Raw genomic sequence first — 18,639 nt, 5'->3', positions numbered from 1 at the left:
AAAATGTTAATTGTCACAATTCAATATTTGTATCAATTGTTTTAAACTTTTCCATATTTCAGTATTTCTAACCCTATCGGTCGATCCAGGTTGAGGTATAATGCCGTGTCCAAATTGGCGACTTTGGCTACAGCTACGGCTAGATCAGCGCGTCTGTCAGTGTTGAAGAATGGCCGTAGCTGTAGCCGAAGTCGCCAATTCGAACGTGGCCTAACTTAGAGAGGTTTGCGGTGACAACATGTGAATATCTCTATGTGACTAGTGTTGGTTCCGAAAAGAACCGGTGGTTAGGGACTCCTATTAATGATTGTTATAATTTGTCCATGTTTCAGTCATTCTAACCCGATCGGGTCGATCCAGACGGCACTGGAGCAGTTCTTCAGAGAGGAGGGTATAGAGTATGCCTGCGAGAATGTGACTGCAAGCAGCTATAGTCACGCATAAGTTCACTAAGCTACCAAGGTAATAGAAGTTTTTTGGGATGTGTTTTTTGTGATGCTGATTGGAAGCTGTTTGTTGCTGTTTTCTTAACAACTAGGCAGTGCATTCAGCTGAACTTTACATGTGTCTTATAATGTATATTCTTTATAATTTGCCTATAATCACATTTAATGGACAAAACCCATAGTGCCAGTGTCTTTAAGACACTGGCACTCATATTGGGTTTTGTCCATTAAATGCTGATTTATAGGCAAAATTATAAAGAAATATACATTATAAGACACATGTAAAAGTTCAGCTGAATGCACTGCCTAGTTGTTAAGAAAACAGCAACAAACAGCTTCCAATCAGCATCACAAAAAACACATCCCAACAAAACTTCATATTACCTTGGTAGCTTAGTGAACTTATGCGTGACTATAGCCTGCTTGCAGTCACATTCTCCGCAGGCATACTCTATACCCTCCTCTCTGAAGAACTGCTCCAGTGCCGTCTGGATCGACCCGATCGGGTTAGAATGACTGAAACATGGACAAATTATAACAATCATTAATAGGAGTCCCTAACCACCGGTTCTTTTCGGAACCAACACTAGTCACATAGAGATATTCACATGTTGTCACCGCAAACCTCTCTAAGTTAGGCCACGTTCGAATTGGCGACTTCGGCTACAGCTACGGCCATTCTTCAACACTGACAGACGCGCTGATCTAGCCGTAGCTGTAGCCAAAGTCGCCAATTTGGACACGGCATTATACCTCAACCTGGATCGACCCGATAGGGTTAGAAATACTGAAATATGGAAAAGTTTAAAACAATTGATACAAATATTGAATTGTGACAATTAACATTTAAAAATTGAAAAAGTATGGCAATGAATTTACTTTTATAGAGAAGGAAACTTCTCCAAAAATCACATTATTTTTGTTTCCTTTTGGTTTTATTAAAAAATACCAAACACAAGTCCGTTAACAATTATTAAGTTTACAAAAAGTGACATCAAGAGTTTATGATGTATATTAGAATAATTTAAAGATAAAACATTAGTCATTAACAATAAAAAATTATAGAAAAAGTGATAGATAAGATATATAAATGCATTCGCTAACACAGAATTATTGAGGTGCAGTCGAGTCTGAGTGAAGTCCAGTCTACCTTGTCATGTGGGGAAAAAAATTCTGACATTTGAGAACTTTGAGGAAGAGCCGAAAGTAATCCAAAAAGGAGAACATTCTCAATACATGTACAGATTACAATAGATATTGCCTTGGATCTCGTGCTTAAAAAGACATTCAAAATACACAATATATTGTTCAAAATTAGGGAATACATTATGACATTAACAAGATCTCCTGTACTGTTTTAAACACTCCAGTAACATAGCACACAATTATAAAAATACAATGCACAATACAGGACACAATAAAACAGTCACTTAAAGACTAAAGGAAACAAATGTCAGCACAACACCCGCACTAGAAGCAGCCCAACAAATCACATCGTCTCAGCAATAAAATAAAGGTTTATATACAAGATACGAGAGTATCTTATATACAAGTCTTCTAGAATAATATTATAGCATAAAATCAGAACCCTCCCAACTGAATGTTATGTGGCCACAAAACGGGGAGGAATACAAAACGGAAAAAATATTTTAGAACTTTGTTGAGCCAGAGCCGAAAGTAAAAAAAAAAAAGAGTATTCTCAAGAGAGAAAAAATAATTGCCAAACCTCCTTCTGGGCATGTCCAGCGAGAGATCGTAGAGTGCATGACTTCAAATTCAAAGTTCTTGACAATCGGGCAGTCGTGCGGATAGCGAAACCTCAGTTTAATTTTATCATCATCCGTCCCTGGGGTCTCGTCCAAGGGGGAGTTTAGCGCCCTCTTGTTGGCCCTTTCGGTGTCGTCTTTGAGTTGATCCAGGCACTGACAGAGGAACTCTTGCGCATCCTAGAAATGCAGAGGTTTAAAGACAATGGACACTATTGGTAATTGTCAAAGACCAGTCTTCTCACTTGGTGTATCTCAACATATGGATAAAATAACAAACCTGCGAAAATTTGAGCTTGATTGGTCGTCGGAGTTGCGAGATAACTATGAAAGAACAAAACACCCCTGCCATACGTAAATGTGTGCTTTCAGATGCTTGATTTCAAGACCTCAAATTCTAAACTTGAGGTCTCGAAATCAAATTCGTGGAAAATTACTTCTTTCCTCGAAAACTACGTCACTTCAAAGGGAGCCGTTTCTCACAATGTTTTATACTATCAACCTCTCCCCATTACTCTTTAGCAAGTGAGGTTATATGCTGATAATTATTTGGAGTAATTACTAATAGTGTCCACTGCCTTTAAGAGTTAGTTGGATTACTTTGTTGCAGTGCATTTCCTTTTGACAATATTCTATTGTCACGCAGAAGTTTTGAGGCAGTTAAGTATGGCACCACTGCTCATTTAACAACAATATGGCAAGATGCATTTCGCAAATACCACTGCGCAAGCGCAGACTGTTGAATGAGGTGCATTGTGGGATAGATATGGATAAAATTTGATCACCAGCTAGACCACTATGCACCTAATTCCAAGCTTTACGCACGCACCCCAGTATTTGCGAAAAGGTGTTTTACTCTGATATTCGTATCGACACTCCGGCAACCAAATGTACTCTGAGATATTAACAACACTCTAGCAAGAAACAATGTAATACTCAGCAATATTAATGGCTCTTTAATATTAGCCGTTCATAAGCAACCTTTACAAAAAAACAATACAAGTGGGAGTGGAATTCATATACCTTATTAATAAAAAATGGACAAGGTTGGACTATATCTGCTCTTCAATAACCTTGCCGGCTAATCTGGATTATACAAAGTAGGTGGAACCTGATAGAGCTTGATTGATTGATTGATTGATTGATTGATTGAATGATTGGCTGATTGATTGATTGATTGATTGATTGTACAATAACCCAGGTCAGCTTGATTTTCTCTGAAGCAGCACCATTAACATAATGTAGATTTGATAACTTACGTGTTGCATAAATCCAGAGAATCGAGCTGCCGTTGTGGAGATAGCTTGCTTCACTTTACGTAGATACACCCCAATGCTCTCCGCTGAGTGATTGCTCTGCTTGGCGCATAGCAATTGAGCTAAGGCCCTGTAACAGTAATCGATATATCAATACTTATGAGCAAGATCACAACACCTAAAACAAAAGAATTTTGACAGGGAGATTCATAACAGTCACAAAACTTTTCACAAAACTGTCCGTGTTAACTGCTTTGCAGAGCAAACAGGGGTTGCCCTCAACTTTTTTTTCAACTGGCCAGCAGGACCAGTTGGCTTGATTTTTCACTGGTCCGCCAGGTTTTTGACTGGTCCATCAATTTGTTTATGTTATTTTTTTTTTAACTAATAGTATACTGTTGTATACCAACTGCTCGATTTCCGATCGTCGCTATTTCAAAATTCAACATGAATTGCAACGTAAACTTAACTGCACTGGAAGCCATACTTTATTTATGTGTACCAAGTTATTGTGTTCGTAAGAGGGCTCATTAATGTTAGAGTATTTTATCCTTAAAAATGTAATAACAATGTTATTAAAATTAATTTAAAAACAGGTCAAATTATTTGTCAGAGCAAAATTTAAAATGTCGTTATTTAAGTAGTTTTTTTTAGTCCACAGTTTATTGTAAGCACTCTACATAAAATTATTCCTAAGTAAGAAGAACTTTTTTATGAAGAAAAAAAAATAGTGTTTTTACTATAAAAAAAATACCCCAAAACACTTTAAAACCGACTGTTAAAATATCATTAACTTTTTATGTACTGCCTTCAAATCTACTGTGGGGGAGGGTTACGTGCGATCGCTCGAGTTATTTTATCATGTATAAACATTGCCTATTATTGTAGTTTTAATAAGTATTCATAAACATAATACATCGTACCGAAGTTCCCAAAATCTTCCCACTTTCGTCCAGAAAAACCCCCAACAAAAAGTAAACATCAAAAAAGTTGCAACATCCATGATGAAGCATACTAGTTAGACAGTATTTTTTTTCAATTATGTGTATGGAATGGTCGGTGCCGGCGTCTGTTTTGTGAACAAAATGTTCATTTAAAAAACATTTTTAAAAGCAGCAAAAACAGCTGCGCCTTTGTTTAACCATAACACATGATTGCATTCTAGAACCCAGGTCTTTCTTGAAATCAACCCGCAAAAAACCCCAAACAACCGCGCATTATATGTGACCAAAAAAAAACAATGGATTGGAACAATAAACAAGATCGCCCAACAAAATTACCCAAAATCAGGACGGAAGAACTTTACTAAACACAATTAAATACTCCTTTTTGCTCATCCAGTGTATCCTAACTTGGTAATTTTTGTTGAATTAAGCCTCACCTTCTCGCTCGTTTTTCGTAAACACGCTAGCCTCTTTTAATTATTCCCACACGCAAATCTGCTCCATTGACGACCATGCTGCTGACAGAATATGTTTTGCTTTGTGGTCTTCTGTCTAGGCGATTGAAGCTAGTTTTGTAAGCTATCGCGTACTTTCACCAATAGAGGACGTCTATTCCCAGGCTATCGAATATTCTGAAACGCCCTCTAGCGTTCAGTATTTCTTACACTTTTTGCCACACGTGAACTAATGCGAAGACTACAAGCCTTTGCGTTGCATGATGGGATTTTGCGCTGTGTATGCGTGATCGTCGGAAGTCTGCCAGCGTTCAGCGGCACCTCGAGTAATTTTTATTACGTTTTACCCAAACCTTGACTCCTTGAGTGAATGTTTTTACGTTTTATTCGAGCCTGAAAATAGTAAAAAAAATAGTTATAGTTCTGTAGTACCGCTGCCGACATTTTTGACTGGTCAGCCGGACCAGTTGGCAAGGTGTTTCAGCTGGTCCGCCGCGATTTCTACTGGCATTTGGCCAACGGACCTGCGTTAAGGTCGAACGCTGGCAAATGCAGCATTATTATTTGATTTGTTGTCTTGTATGTCCCATATTAACTTACTTGAACTTACTTGAATCCACCGACGCCATCACACAACTGGGGAGGAGACGGTGGTTCTGGTTACTGGGGCAGACAGCTTAGATAAGCTTATGTAGAGCCCCCCGACGTTCTTTAGCAATTTATCCACATGTCCCTTGAAAATGTTCACACTTGAATCTTCAATTGCTTTTCGAGGGAGAATGTTCCAGTAGTTGACCACTCTCTGGGTAAACCAGAACTGCCTGAGGTTGAGGTTGGATCTTGATTTGTACAGTTTAAGTTGGTGACCCCTGTGCTGCACGGTTGACAAATCAAAGAAATGTTCAGGGTTCAAGCCCTCAAGGCCCCTAAGTATCTTAAAGGTCTCGATAAGATCTCCTCGCAGCGTCCTGCACTCAGGGTGGTCAATTTCACTTCCCTGAGTCTGTGGACGTAGTCTAGGTGAGATAGACCTCCAATCATTCGCAATGCTCTCTTTTGCACTCTTTCTATTAGGTCAATATCCCTTTGAAGATGAGGCCTCCACGCCTGAACACAGTAATCTAGGTGTGGTCTAACCAGTTCTTTGTACAGTCTGATGATTGTTGTTTTGTCTTTGTTCGTAATGGTTCTGTTGATTAGCCCCAGGGCTCTGAATGCGCTTTTGACTGCCTTCGCACAGTGGGTACTTGCATTTAGTGACTGATGGATGATTACCCCAAGATCTCTTTCTTCACTTACTGTCTGAATTATACTGTCACCAATGGAGTAGTTGTGCTTGATGTTACTATGCCCGAAGTGGAGGCACTTGCATTTGTCAATATTAAATAACATTTGCCAGTCATCAGACCACCGGTAAAGACGATCGAGGTCGTCCTGAAGAGCGCGAGCATCTGCTGGGGTTTTCACTTTTCTGAAGACCTTGGTGTCGTCAGCGAACTTCAGGACCGAACTCAAGATATCCTCGTCAATGTCGTTGATGTAGATGATGAACAACAGCGGGCCAAGAACAGAACCTTGGGGGACACCGCTTTTAACTCCTGACCACTCCGATTGGGCCCCGTTCACCACCACCCTCTGTTGTCTGTCAGACAGCCATGCCTTAATCCAAGCAGCAGTTGAATCACCTATCCCATGTGATCGTAGTTTCGTCAGTAACCTCTGGTGTGGAACTCGGTCGAAGGCTTTACTGAAATCGAGGTACACTGCATCAACAGGGTTGCCATCATCAACGGTCTTTGTTACAAGCTCCAGAAAAGTTAGTAAATTGGTCAGGCAGGAACGACCTCTTAAAAACCCGTGCTGTGAATCACTGATCAATCTGTGTGCTATAAGGTGTTCCATGATGGCATCTCGGAGGATGGTTTCAAACACCTTACTGACCTGTGAGGTTAGGCTGATCGGCCTGTAGTTTGCTGCTACACTACGTTTGCCCTTCTTGAAGATGGGGGTGACGTTTGCTCTCCTCCAGTCTAGTGGAACCACTCCTTCTGCCATGGACTTCTGGAAAATTTGGCTGAGGGGTTCAGCTATCGCGCCCGATACTTCCCTTAAAACCACAGAATAAATATCATCTACTCCGGGTGCCTTGCCAGGCTTCAACTTCATTAGCACTTTGAGAACGTTCTCCGCTGTCACCTCTACATCTCTGAGCATGTCGTCGTTCGGTCCGCCAAACATCCTCTTGGGATGTGGTATGTTATGTAATTGTTCAAGTGTGAACACAGATGAAAAATAGTAATTTAACACCATAGCTGTTCTCACGTCGTCTGTAATGACTTCTCCATTTTCTTCCGTCAGAGGACCCACTTGGTCCCTTGTTTTCATGTTGCTCCTCACATATGCATAGAAGGCTTTAGGGTTCTGCTTGATTTTCTTTGTCAATCTTGACTCGTACTTTCTTTTGGCTGCTCTAATTTCTTTAGTCGCAAGGTTCAAAGCTCATTTGTACCGCAAGTAGTCTGCATGTTCTTGGGATTCTGTAAACCTCTTCCATAGGCGATATTTGCTCCTTCTCACTTTCTCTACTTTTTTGGTCCACCACAGAGGCTTTTTCTTGCTGGTTTTTCTCGTTTTCTTGGGTACAAACTTCACCACAGCTTCGTGGAGAAGTTCTTTGAAGATGACCCAGGTTCATCTTCCGCTCCTTTGTCACTAAACAGCACATTCCAATCCTGTTCAGACAGATACTTGTTCATGGTCTTGTAGTCCCCGTTACGATAGTCAAAATATGATATCTTCCAAACCTTTATTTGCACTGATGTCACAAGGTCGAAAGTGATGGCGTTGTGGTCACTGGTTCCGAAGGGTTCATTAAGCAGAACAATACCATCTAGTGGGAGGGGGAGGGGGACACGGCGGAAATGTGCTAACTAATAAACATCAGGGTATCCAAATGGAACCAAAAAGACCTGGGCAACATTTCATAAAGCCTGTTAGCACAAAAATATGCTTAGCACAGACCAATCTTGCTCAGCAGAAATTGGGTACCAGCCAAAATTCAATCAAGTTAGGATTGTTGCAACTGACGCCCCACTCAATTATTTTGCTCATCAAATAAACTTGCTAAGCAGTATTTTCTGCTTAACAGCTTTATGAAATTGCGACCACTTTTAACATTGATTTAGAAGTATCATGGCTGAGCAGTATAGTGCACCGAACTCAAGCTCTGGTGTTCATTGTCAGAGAGTGGGCCCCCCAGTGCTATGTTTCAAACTATTCGAAAGCGCCCTCACTTTTGTGTACGTCGCTCAACCATGCACTGGGCGACTTTGTTAGGGGGCGACAGTGTCGGGGGCGACTTTGTTGGGGGCGACTCTGTCAGGGGGCGACTTTGTGAGGGGCGACTTTGACAGGGGGGGCGACTTTGTAAGTGAGGGGGCGACTTTGTGGTGGGCGACTTTGCTGGGGGCGACTTTGTAGTGGGCGACTTTGCTGGGGGGCGACTTTGTTGTGGGCGACTTTGCTGGGGGGCGAGATGACTGGTTTCCCCACAGACATGGTGGATTCAGATCAGAAGCATGTTGCAATGAATGGCCAACATGCCTCCTCAAATCAAACCATAGAGTAAGATCAAACCAATGTGTTTTTTAAGTGATGATACAAAGCGCATGATGGACACCGTGAAGTTTTCGGAGCAGCAACAAGATGACGACCACAAAGACAGTTCTGGTGGACGATTACCGCTGTTCAAAGGTAAAAATAGTGAATGCCGATCGGTGTGTATGGTCGGAGTTCAGATCAGGGGAGAGAGAGTTTGTAAATTGTAATGTAATAATTTTATTTATTATTTAATCATACTTCATAGTCATACCCTGAATACCGTCCATGCCATGGGCCGGGGTAGGGAAGTTTCCGTATGGCGCCACCACTTTTTCATTCGATATGAAATAACATAGTATCTAATTTACCTCAATAATGAGATATCCCTTTTTGTAAAAATGAGTGAAAAAGTGGTGGCGCCATACGGAAAGTTATCCTAACCAATAGAGTTATATACAAGAACTAGAGCCAGAGGGCGCACTGGTCAATATACACGACCTTGCATGCCCGCAGGCAGGTGTTTGTGCGGCCATTTTCAAAATTTTGTAAGTTGACAATACAGCAGCGCGTAGCCGTAGCATTCAATAAACACAAACTCCAATGTGTGTTTCATATTCAACGAACGGGCGTACAGAATGGGTCGCGCGTGTCTCCTTGCAGTCCCGTCGCGTTTGTGCAAGAAGCATCACCTACCAGTGCGCCCAGTTGCGATACTGTGTAACCCTACTGGTGAGTGCCGACAAACCTCCGGCTACGCCCTCGGCAGGAGGGTTACTTTATCGCAACTACATTGCGCCCTAGTTCTTATATTTAACTCTATGTATATAACTCCCTCTCTGCATATGGGCTGTACAGATAGGATAGCCTCCACCTCTGAAATAAATAAAGTTTTCATTTTTTAATACTTTGAAAATTTAATTATTTAATTTTTAATAATAAAAAAAACTAAACATGAACACCCCGGGGTTGATAAATTTCCTTCCTGCATTGCCCTGATATTCATAGAGTCCACGGTGCGACCTGCAACTTCAGAGATCCCCTGCTAGTGCTAGTGCCACCTGCTTGCTCCGCTGGTACCCTGTACAGTTACCACTGTCCCAACTATTTCGGTTGGGACTAATCTATACTATAGTTGTTGCAGTTGTTAAGACGGAACACTATCATTCAATGACGTTCCTTGACAATGTCAGTGATATAGTGCACTGCACTGACGTGACCTGAGAGGCTGAGTGCGCATACATCGAGTGGGGAAAATCACTCATAAAGACATAATCAGTCGTAGCCTAAGTCCCCTAGTACTACCAATTCATCAATCAGATAGTTGTCATTTTTAGCCTAACTATATATTAACAATCCACATGTGCAATCATGCCTACTACTAGTATTACTGGTAGCCCAAGGCTACAGTACAAGTAACATGTGTCCGTAGACATGACTGTAGTCGGCACTTTAGACAGCTCTAGCTGGAGTCTATCTGATCCCTCTCTTCTGATCCTTCTAAGTTCTACTGTTCTGTTTAATCTCTCTGTCTGACTGTGTCTATACCGAGTCTAGACGATCAAGTTTTGTCATTGCAGGAATTCAATAAGTCATAATACCACTGATTGCAAATATCACCCTCTTTGTTATTCAAAGTTTTGTGGAATTACTTCATAATCTTAACATAACAGACCTTAACTGATCACAATTCCCGCCTGACTGATTTTGTTGAATTGCCGGAAGGCATTGTGGGAAGGAAAGAGTGGGCTTACACACAAAGCCCTTTTTTCAATCCCACAATGCCTCTTGGCCATTCAGCAAAATCAGCCGGGGCCCGTTTTCATAAAGCTGCTTAAAGGCAGTGGACACTATTGGTAAGTACTCAAAATAATTATTAGCATGAAACCTTACTTTGTAACGAGTTTATGGGGAGCTGTTGATAAGTATAAATATTTTGAGAAAGATGTAATTTTCCAAGAATTTGATTTCAAGACCTCAGATTTAGAATTTGAGATCTCGAAATCAAGCATCCATTCGTGTGACAAGGGTGTTTTTTCTTTCATTAAAAAACCTTGTCACACGAATTTGTGTGCGTTTAGATGGTTGATTTCGAGACTTCAAATTCTAAATCTGAGGTTTCGAGATCAAATTTGTGGAAAATTACTTCTTTCTCAAAAACTATGCCACTTCAGAGGGAGCTGTTTCTCACAGAGTTTTATACCATCAACCTCTCCCCATAACTCGTCCCCAAGAAAGGTTTTATGTTTATAACTTTTTTGAGTAATTACCAATAGTGTTCACTGCCTTTAATGATTAACTCGGTGTCCAGAATTGATATTTGAAAATGACAAATCAAACGATCAAAATCCACTGTGTATGGTATTGAGTACTGTAGTCAGACAGGAGGCGGATAACAATGTATTATTTTCTCTTTGTATGTCCTAGGCTCAGTGTTTATGGTTGGCATTGCTGGTATTGCAATGTTGTCTGGATTTGGGATGACCATCGCTGGATCTAAGAGGAAACATCCTGCATCATTCACAAAGGTACACCAGTCACCCAGTATAACAGAGCAAATGTTGGATGATGTGTTGTGTTGTGGCTGAGCCGTTAAAAACACAGCCGTCGATTTCACAAAACTCTTCCAAACTTAAAACTAATCTTAGGACTTAGGACGAGTCCCAGCCCTGCACTGTAACATGCAGACCTTAAGATTAATCCTAAGTTAGGAAGAGTTACTCGTCCTAACTCGAGATAAGACGAGTCCGTACTCTTTGTGAAATCGACGGCTGGACTCGAGCTCTGGTGTTTCTGATCGACAGAGCAACTTGCGACAGAGTGTGGGTTTGAGTCCCAAGTCGTGGCATTGTGTCATTGAGCAAGATACTTACTTTTAAAAACAAATAATTGGTTTGTCCTTTAGATGGGACATAGGTAGGTCCCACAAATTAGGATTGGTAATGCACATATAAATGACATTATTATCATGGAACAAACGGGGTGTAACCCTAGCCCAGGGCCCAATTTCATAGCGCTGCTTAACGGTAAGCACATTTTTTTCGTGCTTAGGCAGCCATATTACGCGTTCACCGATGTGACTTCATGTGTGTTCGTGCAGTTACATGCCTTGTCGTGTGCTTTCGGTTAGCATCGCTACGAAATGGAAATTGCGTAGTAAGCACAAAATCAACCGCTAAACAGCGCTATGAAGTTGGGCCCAGGATGGACTCCTCCTTCCAAGTCCTACCAGGGCTAAGGGTTAACCCCAGTGTTTCTGGTTTACAGAGCAAGCACCCTTGTTTACGAGTTTCCTAAAGGCTTGCAAGTGACAGTGATTAAGTCTTTTTTATGAAAATATGAAATAAAAATAATATTTTGCTGTAAAGTGTAAACTAGAAAATCGCTTTCACTTTCCTTTTAAGCCTTTTTCACCAAATATTGTTTCTTTCTCAGGGTATATTTCCTGACCCATCTGCCAGTCTTCATGAGAGTGGGGCTTCTCTTGGTTTACGTGCTCTACTCTGGGGCTCGTTCTTCGCTGTGACTGGCTTTGGAACTATGACCTTCTTAGTCTGCAAAGCTATGGGTGTCAGAAGTGTAGGTATTTCTAGACATTGGGATGGAACAAAGGTTAATAGAGTGTGCAAGTGTCATGAATTACCGACTCCAGCCGTCGATTTCACAAACAGTTCGGACTCGTCTTATCTCGAGTTAGGACTAGTAACTCGTCCTAACTTAGGATTAGTCTTAAGGTCTGCATGCTACAGTGCAGGGTTGGGACTCGTCCTAAGTCCTAAGATTAGTCTTAAGTTAGGAAGACTTTTGTGAAATCGACAGCAGGCCTGCTGCCGATTTCATGAAACGCTAGGATTAACCCTTTTAACCTCGGATGATAATAATAAATTCTAGTGGTTTCCAGCCAAGTTCTTCTAGTATACTGGTGGCTGTACCTGGTGTTCTGCACCTGGTGTTCTGCTGCAATTATTTGTGGTGAAGCAAGCTGGCGCTGCTTGTCTTTGAATTCGTTCCAGGGCTTGGCAATTCTTGTTACTATGCGAGTCCCAAGCTGCTGTTGCATACTCTAACATGGGTAGAACCAAGCTTGTGTATAATAATTTTAGTTAGTTTTTATATAGCGAAGGGCATCCCAAAGTGCTTCACATTATTACCCAAGGATGGGTTCAATGCGTCCTTATGTGTATGATTTACGGAACTTAACTCGTTTTTAAGTCCTAAGATTACACCTAAGTTCGGAAGAGCTTGGTGAAATCGACGGCTGGATTCATATTAGGTCAAACAAAATTGTTGCTGCCGTAGGGCTTGATTTTACAAAGCGCTAGGATTAAACCTACATTAAGTTACTATTGATCTTAATTGCTATCAAGCAAAGAGAGTTATGTCACCATTCAAATCACTATTGAAATATTGTAATTATCTCATTTACATCTTAAAGATGAATCTTAATGCTTCATGATCGAGTGCTTGTCTTGCCCACCCCCCCCCCCCAAAAAAAAAATGCCTTGCCCCATCAAAGATGAAATTGAAGTCTTCCACCTCTTGTACCCTCATGATGATCATAGGTTGCTGACTTCCAGACAAAGTTCCAGTCAATTGCTCCGAGGATCCGAAGAAACGAAGCCAGCGAGCCGGAAGAAGTGACTCTGAATAAACTCCGAGAGGAAATCTTCAAAGACGAAATCAAAGAAAGCTGATATTGGAATAGTGACAATGAAAAACACAGAACACTAAAAGAGACCATGTTTCAGCATTCTTGTTATGTCATGTAGAATGAACATTATTCATGATTTTGTGGCTCAATCCATTGCTCAAGTAATATCATCTTGTAAAGATGGCTGGATGTGGTGTGAGCGGAATTTGTCAGAAGTTAAGGTTAAGAGCTGTTGTGCCCCGAGATGCACAGTCACACCAGCATGAAAACAAGTGTGGAGTTAACCAATACCCAGACTAGATCTCGGTTTGCAAACAAATAGTTAATGGCCTGACCCTAGCAGACTCGAAGGCTAATTAATGACAACACAACAAACAAGGTCTCAGTTTGCAAAAAATATTACAAGGCCTGATGTTTCGACCCCAGCAGAGTCTTCCTTGCAGGCTAAATGCCAACACAACAAACAAGATCTAAGTTTAAACACCACAATACTATTTGGTTATAACAAAACATGATAATTGTACAAACATTGAATGCTTTAGGTGCTATAATTGTTTTCACCGTAATTTCTCTTAGCTTTTCTGGTGGCAGTAAACAACTGTCGATATTAAACTGAATAATAAGTCACAATTAAATTTGAAAGCCTAAATGTTTGTGACTGTTTTTCTTGACTTCACATTATTGTTATTTGTACTGCTCAATTTGTCTTCTTTCTTAGTGTCAAGTTTTTTTACACTATTTTTGTGACATAATAAAAACATTAGGCCATTTTGTGAGTTAGATTTGATTGATGTTTGCTACCGTAAAATTTCAGTTTGTTTGTCACTAGTGATTGGTTGATATTAATTTCTTAGACTATTTCTAGTTTGAGGAATTGAAATTGAGCATACACCTGTGATTCAAGGAGACGTGCAACAAGGCATGTATCATAACTCACAGAAGTGGATGTGTTATTATTTATGGATGGATGTTATCTTTTTTTTTTTACTTGTTTACTATCCTTTTTGAGTGGGTTTTTCCCAGAAAAAGTGTTAAGAGAAATGGATAATAAATCATTTCTGTACTATCAATTTCATTTGCATGTAATTTTTGTCTTGATAATTGCATGCAAACTTTAAAACTAGGCCTCCAAACTTGTTCCATTTTTACTACCGTTAACCTGGAAGTGCGCCCTCATGTTAGAAAACGAAACCGTGTATTTATTTATTAGTCAGAACATCTGACGTCACTTCACGGGGACCAGACTATTTATTTAATTAGCTCAGAAAAAAAATGTGTCGGTGCTAGCATGCAACAAAACTTGCTTGTCCTATTGAGCTTGTCAGGCTATTAAATATACTACTACTTTTAGCATGTTTTTGTCGTCTTGTTTTTCTATTCTTGCAAAGAAAAAGAAAAAATAATAAAGGAGGAAAGCAGCACTGCCTGAATCGGTTGAGGGCGCTAAGCAAAAACCTTGTTTTTTTTACTACTTGACACGCACGCATGCGCACACTTCGAGGTTAAAAGTTTATCGTCTGCTAAATATTGTTACGTGACAAAAAAATGTGTGTGAAGTGTTTGTGTAAAACATGACCCTTTTAAAAGAGCTGTGTCATTTATCATATTTCCATTCAGAATTTAGAGAAAGTGCAACAAGGCGGCATACATAGCTGAGATCTTTTGTATTGTCTACGCTGCTATTTGCTAGCTATTTTCAGTGGATACTTCATACTCGAGTCAACGAAAATGGCTTCGACCACTTCCAGATTGCGAGCCATTTTTAATTCGGCATCCAGGTTCGTGCGTGAGAATTAAGATTTGTGGTATTAATTTAATTAACATTGTTTAAGTTTGCTATGTTTTAGTGAAGCCCATGTTCTGGAATGTTTCGTTGTTTTTTAGCCGTCGTAAACGAATTTTTATTTGCCTGATTTAGTGATTTTGACTTTTTTGGGGGTGTCGAAAAAAACACTTTTTATAATTCAACTTTTTTGGTCATAAGCCCCCATCAAATAATAAACAACAAATTTTAGGTCCTTTTTGTTTGGTTGGAAAGAGGCAGGTTTGCAGCAGCTAATTTTGTCGTTTCTAGTTTCATCAAAAAAAGAGCAGGCAGTGTTTCATTTCAAATGTTTCATTTTTGAATGATAGTTAGAGGCCCGTAATATAAATTAACAGTAGGCCTACACTCTTTACCATGTACTCAACCCTAGATAGATGGAAAATACCATGTAGGGAACGTCCATCTACATCTACCTACACGCCTTACCTACGCTGGTACTCGGCAAAAAAGCTGAGGTGAAGATTCTACTACAGCAGTACATGTAACTACTAAAAAGAAAAGAAGTTCCAACTGAATTGATGAAATTGATCATATTTTTTCCCCAGTTAGCATGGCCATGGTTTGTGGTACTGAAGATGCATATTATAGTTGCAATTCAATGTAACTTCTGGCTGCTGGGAGGGTTACTATCGCAACTACTGAAGTCGAAGATAATGCGATATCCAACTGTTGGCCAGAAATCCATGTGTCTGTTTTCTCTTCGTCAGTGTTGTGTGTGCGTATGGCTTCTGACTGGCACCCCGAACAAAGATATTGACAAAATAGGAACACCGCCAATATAGGGCTAGATAGCTCAGCTGGTAGAGCGCCGGCACGCTACTCCGGAGGTTGTTGGTTCGAATCCCACTCTAGTAAATTCTTTGTTCAACCCCAAAAATCATTTCAAAATTTACCCAGTCAGTTTCCCTTGTGGTTTTTAATTTGTCTTTCTTTTGATTTGGTTTTAGACCTCTGATTGTTGGCTCTGTTGTAGGTGCTTTTATTTGCTATGGGACATACAAACAACAAGTGAGTACATTCAAAAATACATTAATGTATTGCCTGTTACATTATCAAACAAGCAAAGTTCAAATCATTGTTGTATGTGATTTTCTCCTTTTGCAACTGTAAAAATAGGCAAGAGACTCTGACTGAGAGTACGAGTACGATGTTTATTGTATCAAGACTAAATCCAAGATGGCAACTTACACCAAGTGTTTACATTGACACCTAACCAATACTAGTCACAAGAGGGCGGTATGACAATATACAATAGATGTGTATAAATGCTCATTCTACAGCAACTCGACATTTTAATAAAAGGTTTTAAAACATCTTTTTTTTCTGATCAAGAAACATGCCAAGTAACACGACTAAATGAGAACCCATTCTGAAAATTTTGAGCTAGGGGCAGAACTACTCTTTCATAGTAAGACTGGTCAACAATATTGGTTTAAGTTTTATTTTTTAATTCAAATTGCAAAGAAACAAGATGAGTTATGAAGGAATCGGCAGTGTCATAAAGCTCACTCAATACAATATAGTAAGGTTTGCGGTAACACCATTTAGGCCTAATGATAATCTCTTAATGAGTTGGGGTGGTTCTGAAAAGAATCGTTGGTTTCCACTCAACGATTCGATCAGTATGCTCTGATCTGATTTTTCTCCAGAAGACGATCAGACCGTACTGATCAAAACGCCGAGTTGAGGGGAACCAACGTTTTTTTCAGAACCACCCCAGATACTCATTTAGAAATTATCATTACATGGTGTTACCGTAAACCTTACTATATCGTAATTCTACCATGCAAAAATTCAAATCCTACTTGCTCAATACACTTCTCTTCATGTGTTATTTTTTCCCCCAGCAGAAACCAATACATGCAAAGACCATCATGAGTACCCCAGCACTAAAACCGATTTCATTCATGGCAGAGACGATCACTCCAGCCGCTACCCTTGCCGAGGTAATGATTTACACATAATACAGGTTTAAATACAGCAGGAATATGATTGGTAAAAAATCAAGTTCTGATCATTTTTATTACGACACCGACTTGGTGCTCTGGCCTAGACTTTCTTCTTTAAGAGGGCAAGGCAATTTTCATTTTGAAAATGGCACTTCCATTTCGAAACTATTGAAGGGGCCAAAGGCTAAAAACCAGCATGGCCAACAAACCAGGGCAACCGCGACCATGGCCTCCGTGTTTTTTCCGTGACCAATTGAGTTCAAAATTTCATAGGTTTGTTATTTTGTGCACATGATGAGATACACCAAGTGAGAAGACTGGTCTTCGACAATTACCAAAGGTGTCCAGTGTCTAAAGTCAATACAACTTTACCTACTTTTTTTCCAAGGACCGAATATCATGCCAGTGCCTGACCATCCCTCTGATTCAAAATTGTTTCTCCTTTTTAGAATGGTAATGAAATGAAATCCAAAATGGAGCTCTTCATCATGAAAACTCAAGTAAGTTTGTAGTTTTGTTTTTATTTGAGTCATTGTCTAGTTTAATTTTTAAATAGGCCTAAATGATAGTTCAGTCACTTATTTACATGAATCTGAAAGGTTCATGTACTTGTACAGTATACAATTGTTGCACCCTGTGACGCGATCCATGGCGTTTTGTACACCCGAGGGGGAAATGGCACCCGAGGCAAAGCCGAGGGTGCCATTTGCCACCGAGGGTGTACAAAACCCATGGACGCCAGTCACAGCGTGCAACCATTGTTTTGTTATACCTTGGTAACATTGTTATTCCTCTTCTCGAAGTTCTGTTGTCACCTTCAAACATTATTAAGACTGAGTATGCATAGTTCAATCATGGTTTAAGCAGACGAACAGTTCAAACAAGAAACAATTCTTCACCTGTTGATCGAACCCGCGTGTGTTTCGCACAGCGCTTGAAATCGACAAACGACGGGAACGATCAAGGTGATGTACACCGGGTGTACATCACTTTTCATGTTACCCGGCGCGCTGTGCATTACGCGTAGCGTGCATCATTAGCCATGATACATGCGTATTTGTTGCACGGCACGTGATTGGTTCTCGACCAATCAAACTTCACAATTTGTACAGAGGTATAACAATAAAGTTTGGAAGTTTCTTGTTAAGTGAGGTGTTAAATTATCATTAAAATGGTTTGATTGCTCATTGGTTTTAAGTTATCTTTTCGATACAATTTACAGGCTGAGCTCTGCAAAACCCTAGAGGGAATTGAAGGCGACAAGAAGTTTCTTGTGGACAGATGGGAGCGGCAAGAGGTATGCTCAATCAAAAGTACATTTAAATCCAATGATTTGTTTTGTTCACAACATTGTGACAATAATAACACCCAACGCAAGGGCATCTCAAAGCGCTCTTTATTTATCTACAAGGAATGGAGAGCTATGTTCGAAACATTATATACTTCATTGAGGCAACAAAGATGATTTGGTGCCCTTGAGATGTAGAAGTTTACAATTTCCTCAAAGGGTGCACCTAATACCAACATGACCAAGGAGAAATTGCCTTGGTGCCCTTTCAAAAGCAAAGGCCCGGTTTATAGCTCCATTTATTTACATAGCACAATCTGCAGCCAACCATATCAGAAAACAGTGGGGAAATCCCCTTCACTTGATGATAAATGTACTAGCTTCTTTTACATCTCATCAGACCTTTACATCCCATCCAAAAGTTGAACCAATAACGGTTTTAAAGGCTTTTAAGACACATTT

The 18,639-nt window shown here is 40.1% G+C and overlaps 3 protein-coding genes across 5 annotated transcripts in view; 2 read left to right on the top strand and 1 right to left on the bottom strand.

Moving 5' to 3' along the window:
* Positions 1-831: 831 nt before the first annotated feature.
* On the bottom strand, positions 832-4,772 carry LOC117296287 (ubiquitin carboxyl-terminal hydrolase 37-like). The gene is made up of 4 exons (XM_033779136.1): positions 4,749-4,772; positions 3,472-3,598; positions 2,173-2,392; positions 832-962 (listed from the first exon to the last, which is right to left on the bottom strand). Exons 2-4 carry the CDS (start codon positions 3,478-3,480, stop codon positions 898-900), a joined length of 294 nt encoding a protein of 97 aa, XP_033635027.1. The 5' UTR covers positions 3,481-3,598; positions 4,749-4,772; the 3' UTR covers positions 832-897.
* A 3,600-nt stretch (positions 4,773-8,372) lies between these two features.
* On the top strand, positions 8,373-14,430 carry LOC117296500 (transmembrane protein 242-like). The gene is made up of 4 exons (XM_033779463.1): positions 8,373-8,620; positions 10,892-10,992; positions 11,900-12,043; positions 13,027-14,430. The coding sequence occupies exons 1-4, from the start codon at positions 8,506-8,508 to the stop codon at positions 13,156-13,158; spliced, it is 492 nt and encodes a 163-aa protein (XP_033635354.1). The 5' UTR covers positions 8,373-8,505; the 3' UTR covers positions 13,159-14,430.
* A 152-nt stretch (positions 14,431-14,582) lies between these two features.
* The window catches only part of LOC117296499 (oxygen-dependent coproporphyrinogen-III oxidase-like), a 31,817-nt gene continuing 27,760 nt past the window's right edge, over positions 14,583-18,639 (top strand). Inside the window, exons 1-5 of one of the 3 annotated variants that reach the window (XM_033779461.1) lie at positions 14,583-14,893; positions 15,888-15,948; positions 16,791-16,886; positions 17,339-17,389; positions 18,112-18,186. In XM_033779461.1, coding sequence (XP_033635352.1) covers positions 14,844-14,893; positions 15,888-15,948; positions 16,791-16,886; positions 17,339-17,389; positions 18,112-18,186 — 333 coding nt within the window. In that variant the 5' untranslated portion in view covers positions 14,583-14,843. Of the gene's footprint in view, positions 14,894-15,887; positions 15,949-16,787; positions 16,887-17,338; positions 17,390-18,111; positions 18,187-18,639 lie in introns of all 3 variants that reach the window. The other 2 variants (XM_033779460.1, XM_033779462.1) reach the window with 2 other exon arrangements.

The sequence above is a fragment of the Asterias rubens genome, chromosome 11 (genome assembly GCF_902459465.1).
Source record: "Asterias rubens chromosome 11, eAstRub1.3, whole genome shotgun sequence".
NCBI lineage: Eukaryota > Metazoa > Echinodermata > Asteroidea > Forcipulatida > Asteriidae > Asterias > Asterias rubens.
The sequence above is the reverse complement of the archived record's forward strand: the minus strand, read 5'-3'. Positions and strand labels throughout refer to the sequence as shown.

Bases quoted from the DNA above. Each gene is read 5' to 3' on its own strand.
- LOC117296287 (XM_033779136.1), bottom strand. The intron at 963-2,172 runs GTTTGGCAATTA...TCCATGTTTCAG, and splicing joins CTGGACATGCCCAGAAGGAG to TCATTCTAACCCGATCGGGT.
- LOC117296500 (XM_033779463.1), top strand. From the start codon at position 8,506: ATGTGTTTTTTAAGTGATGATACAAAGCGCATGATGGACACCGTGAAG. The intron at 8,621-10,891 runs GTAAAAATAGTG...TGTATGTCCTAG, and splicing joins ACGATTACCGCTGTTCAAAG to GCTCAGTGTTTATGGTTGGC. The intron at 10,993-11,899 runs GTACACCAGTCA...TTTCTTTCTCAG, and splicing joins ATCCTGCATCATTCACAAAG to GGTATATTTCCTGACCCATC.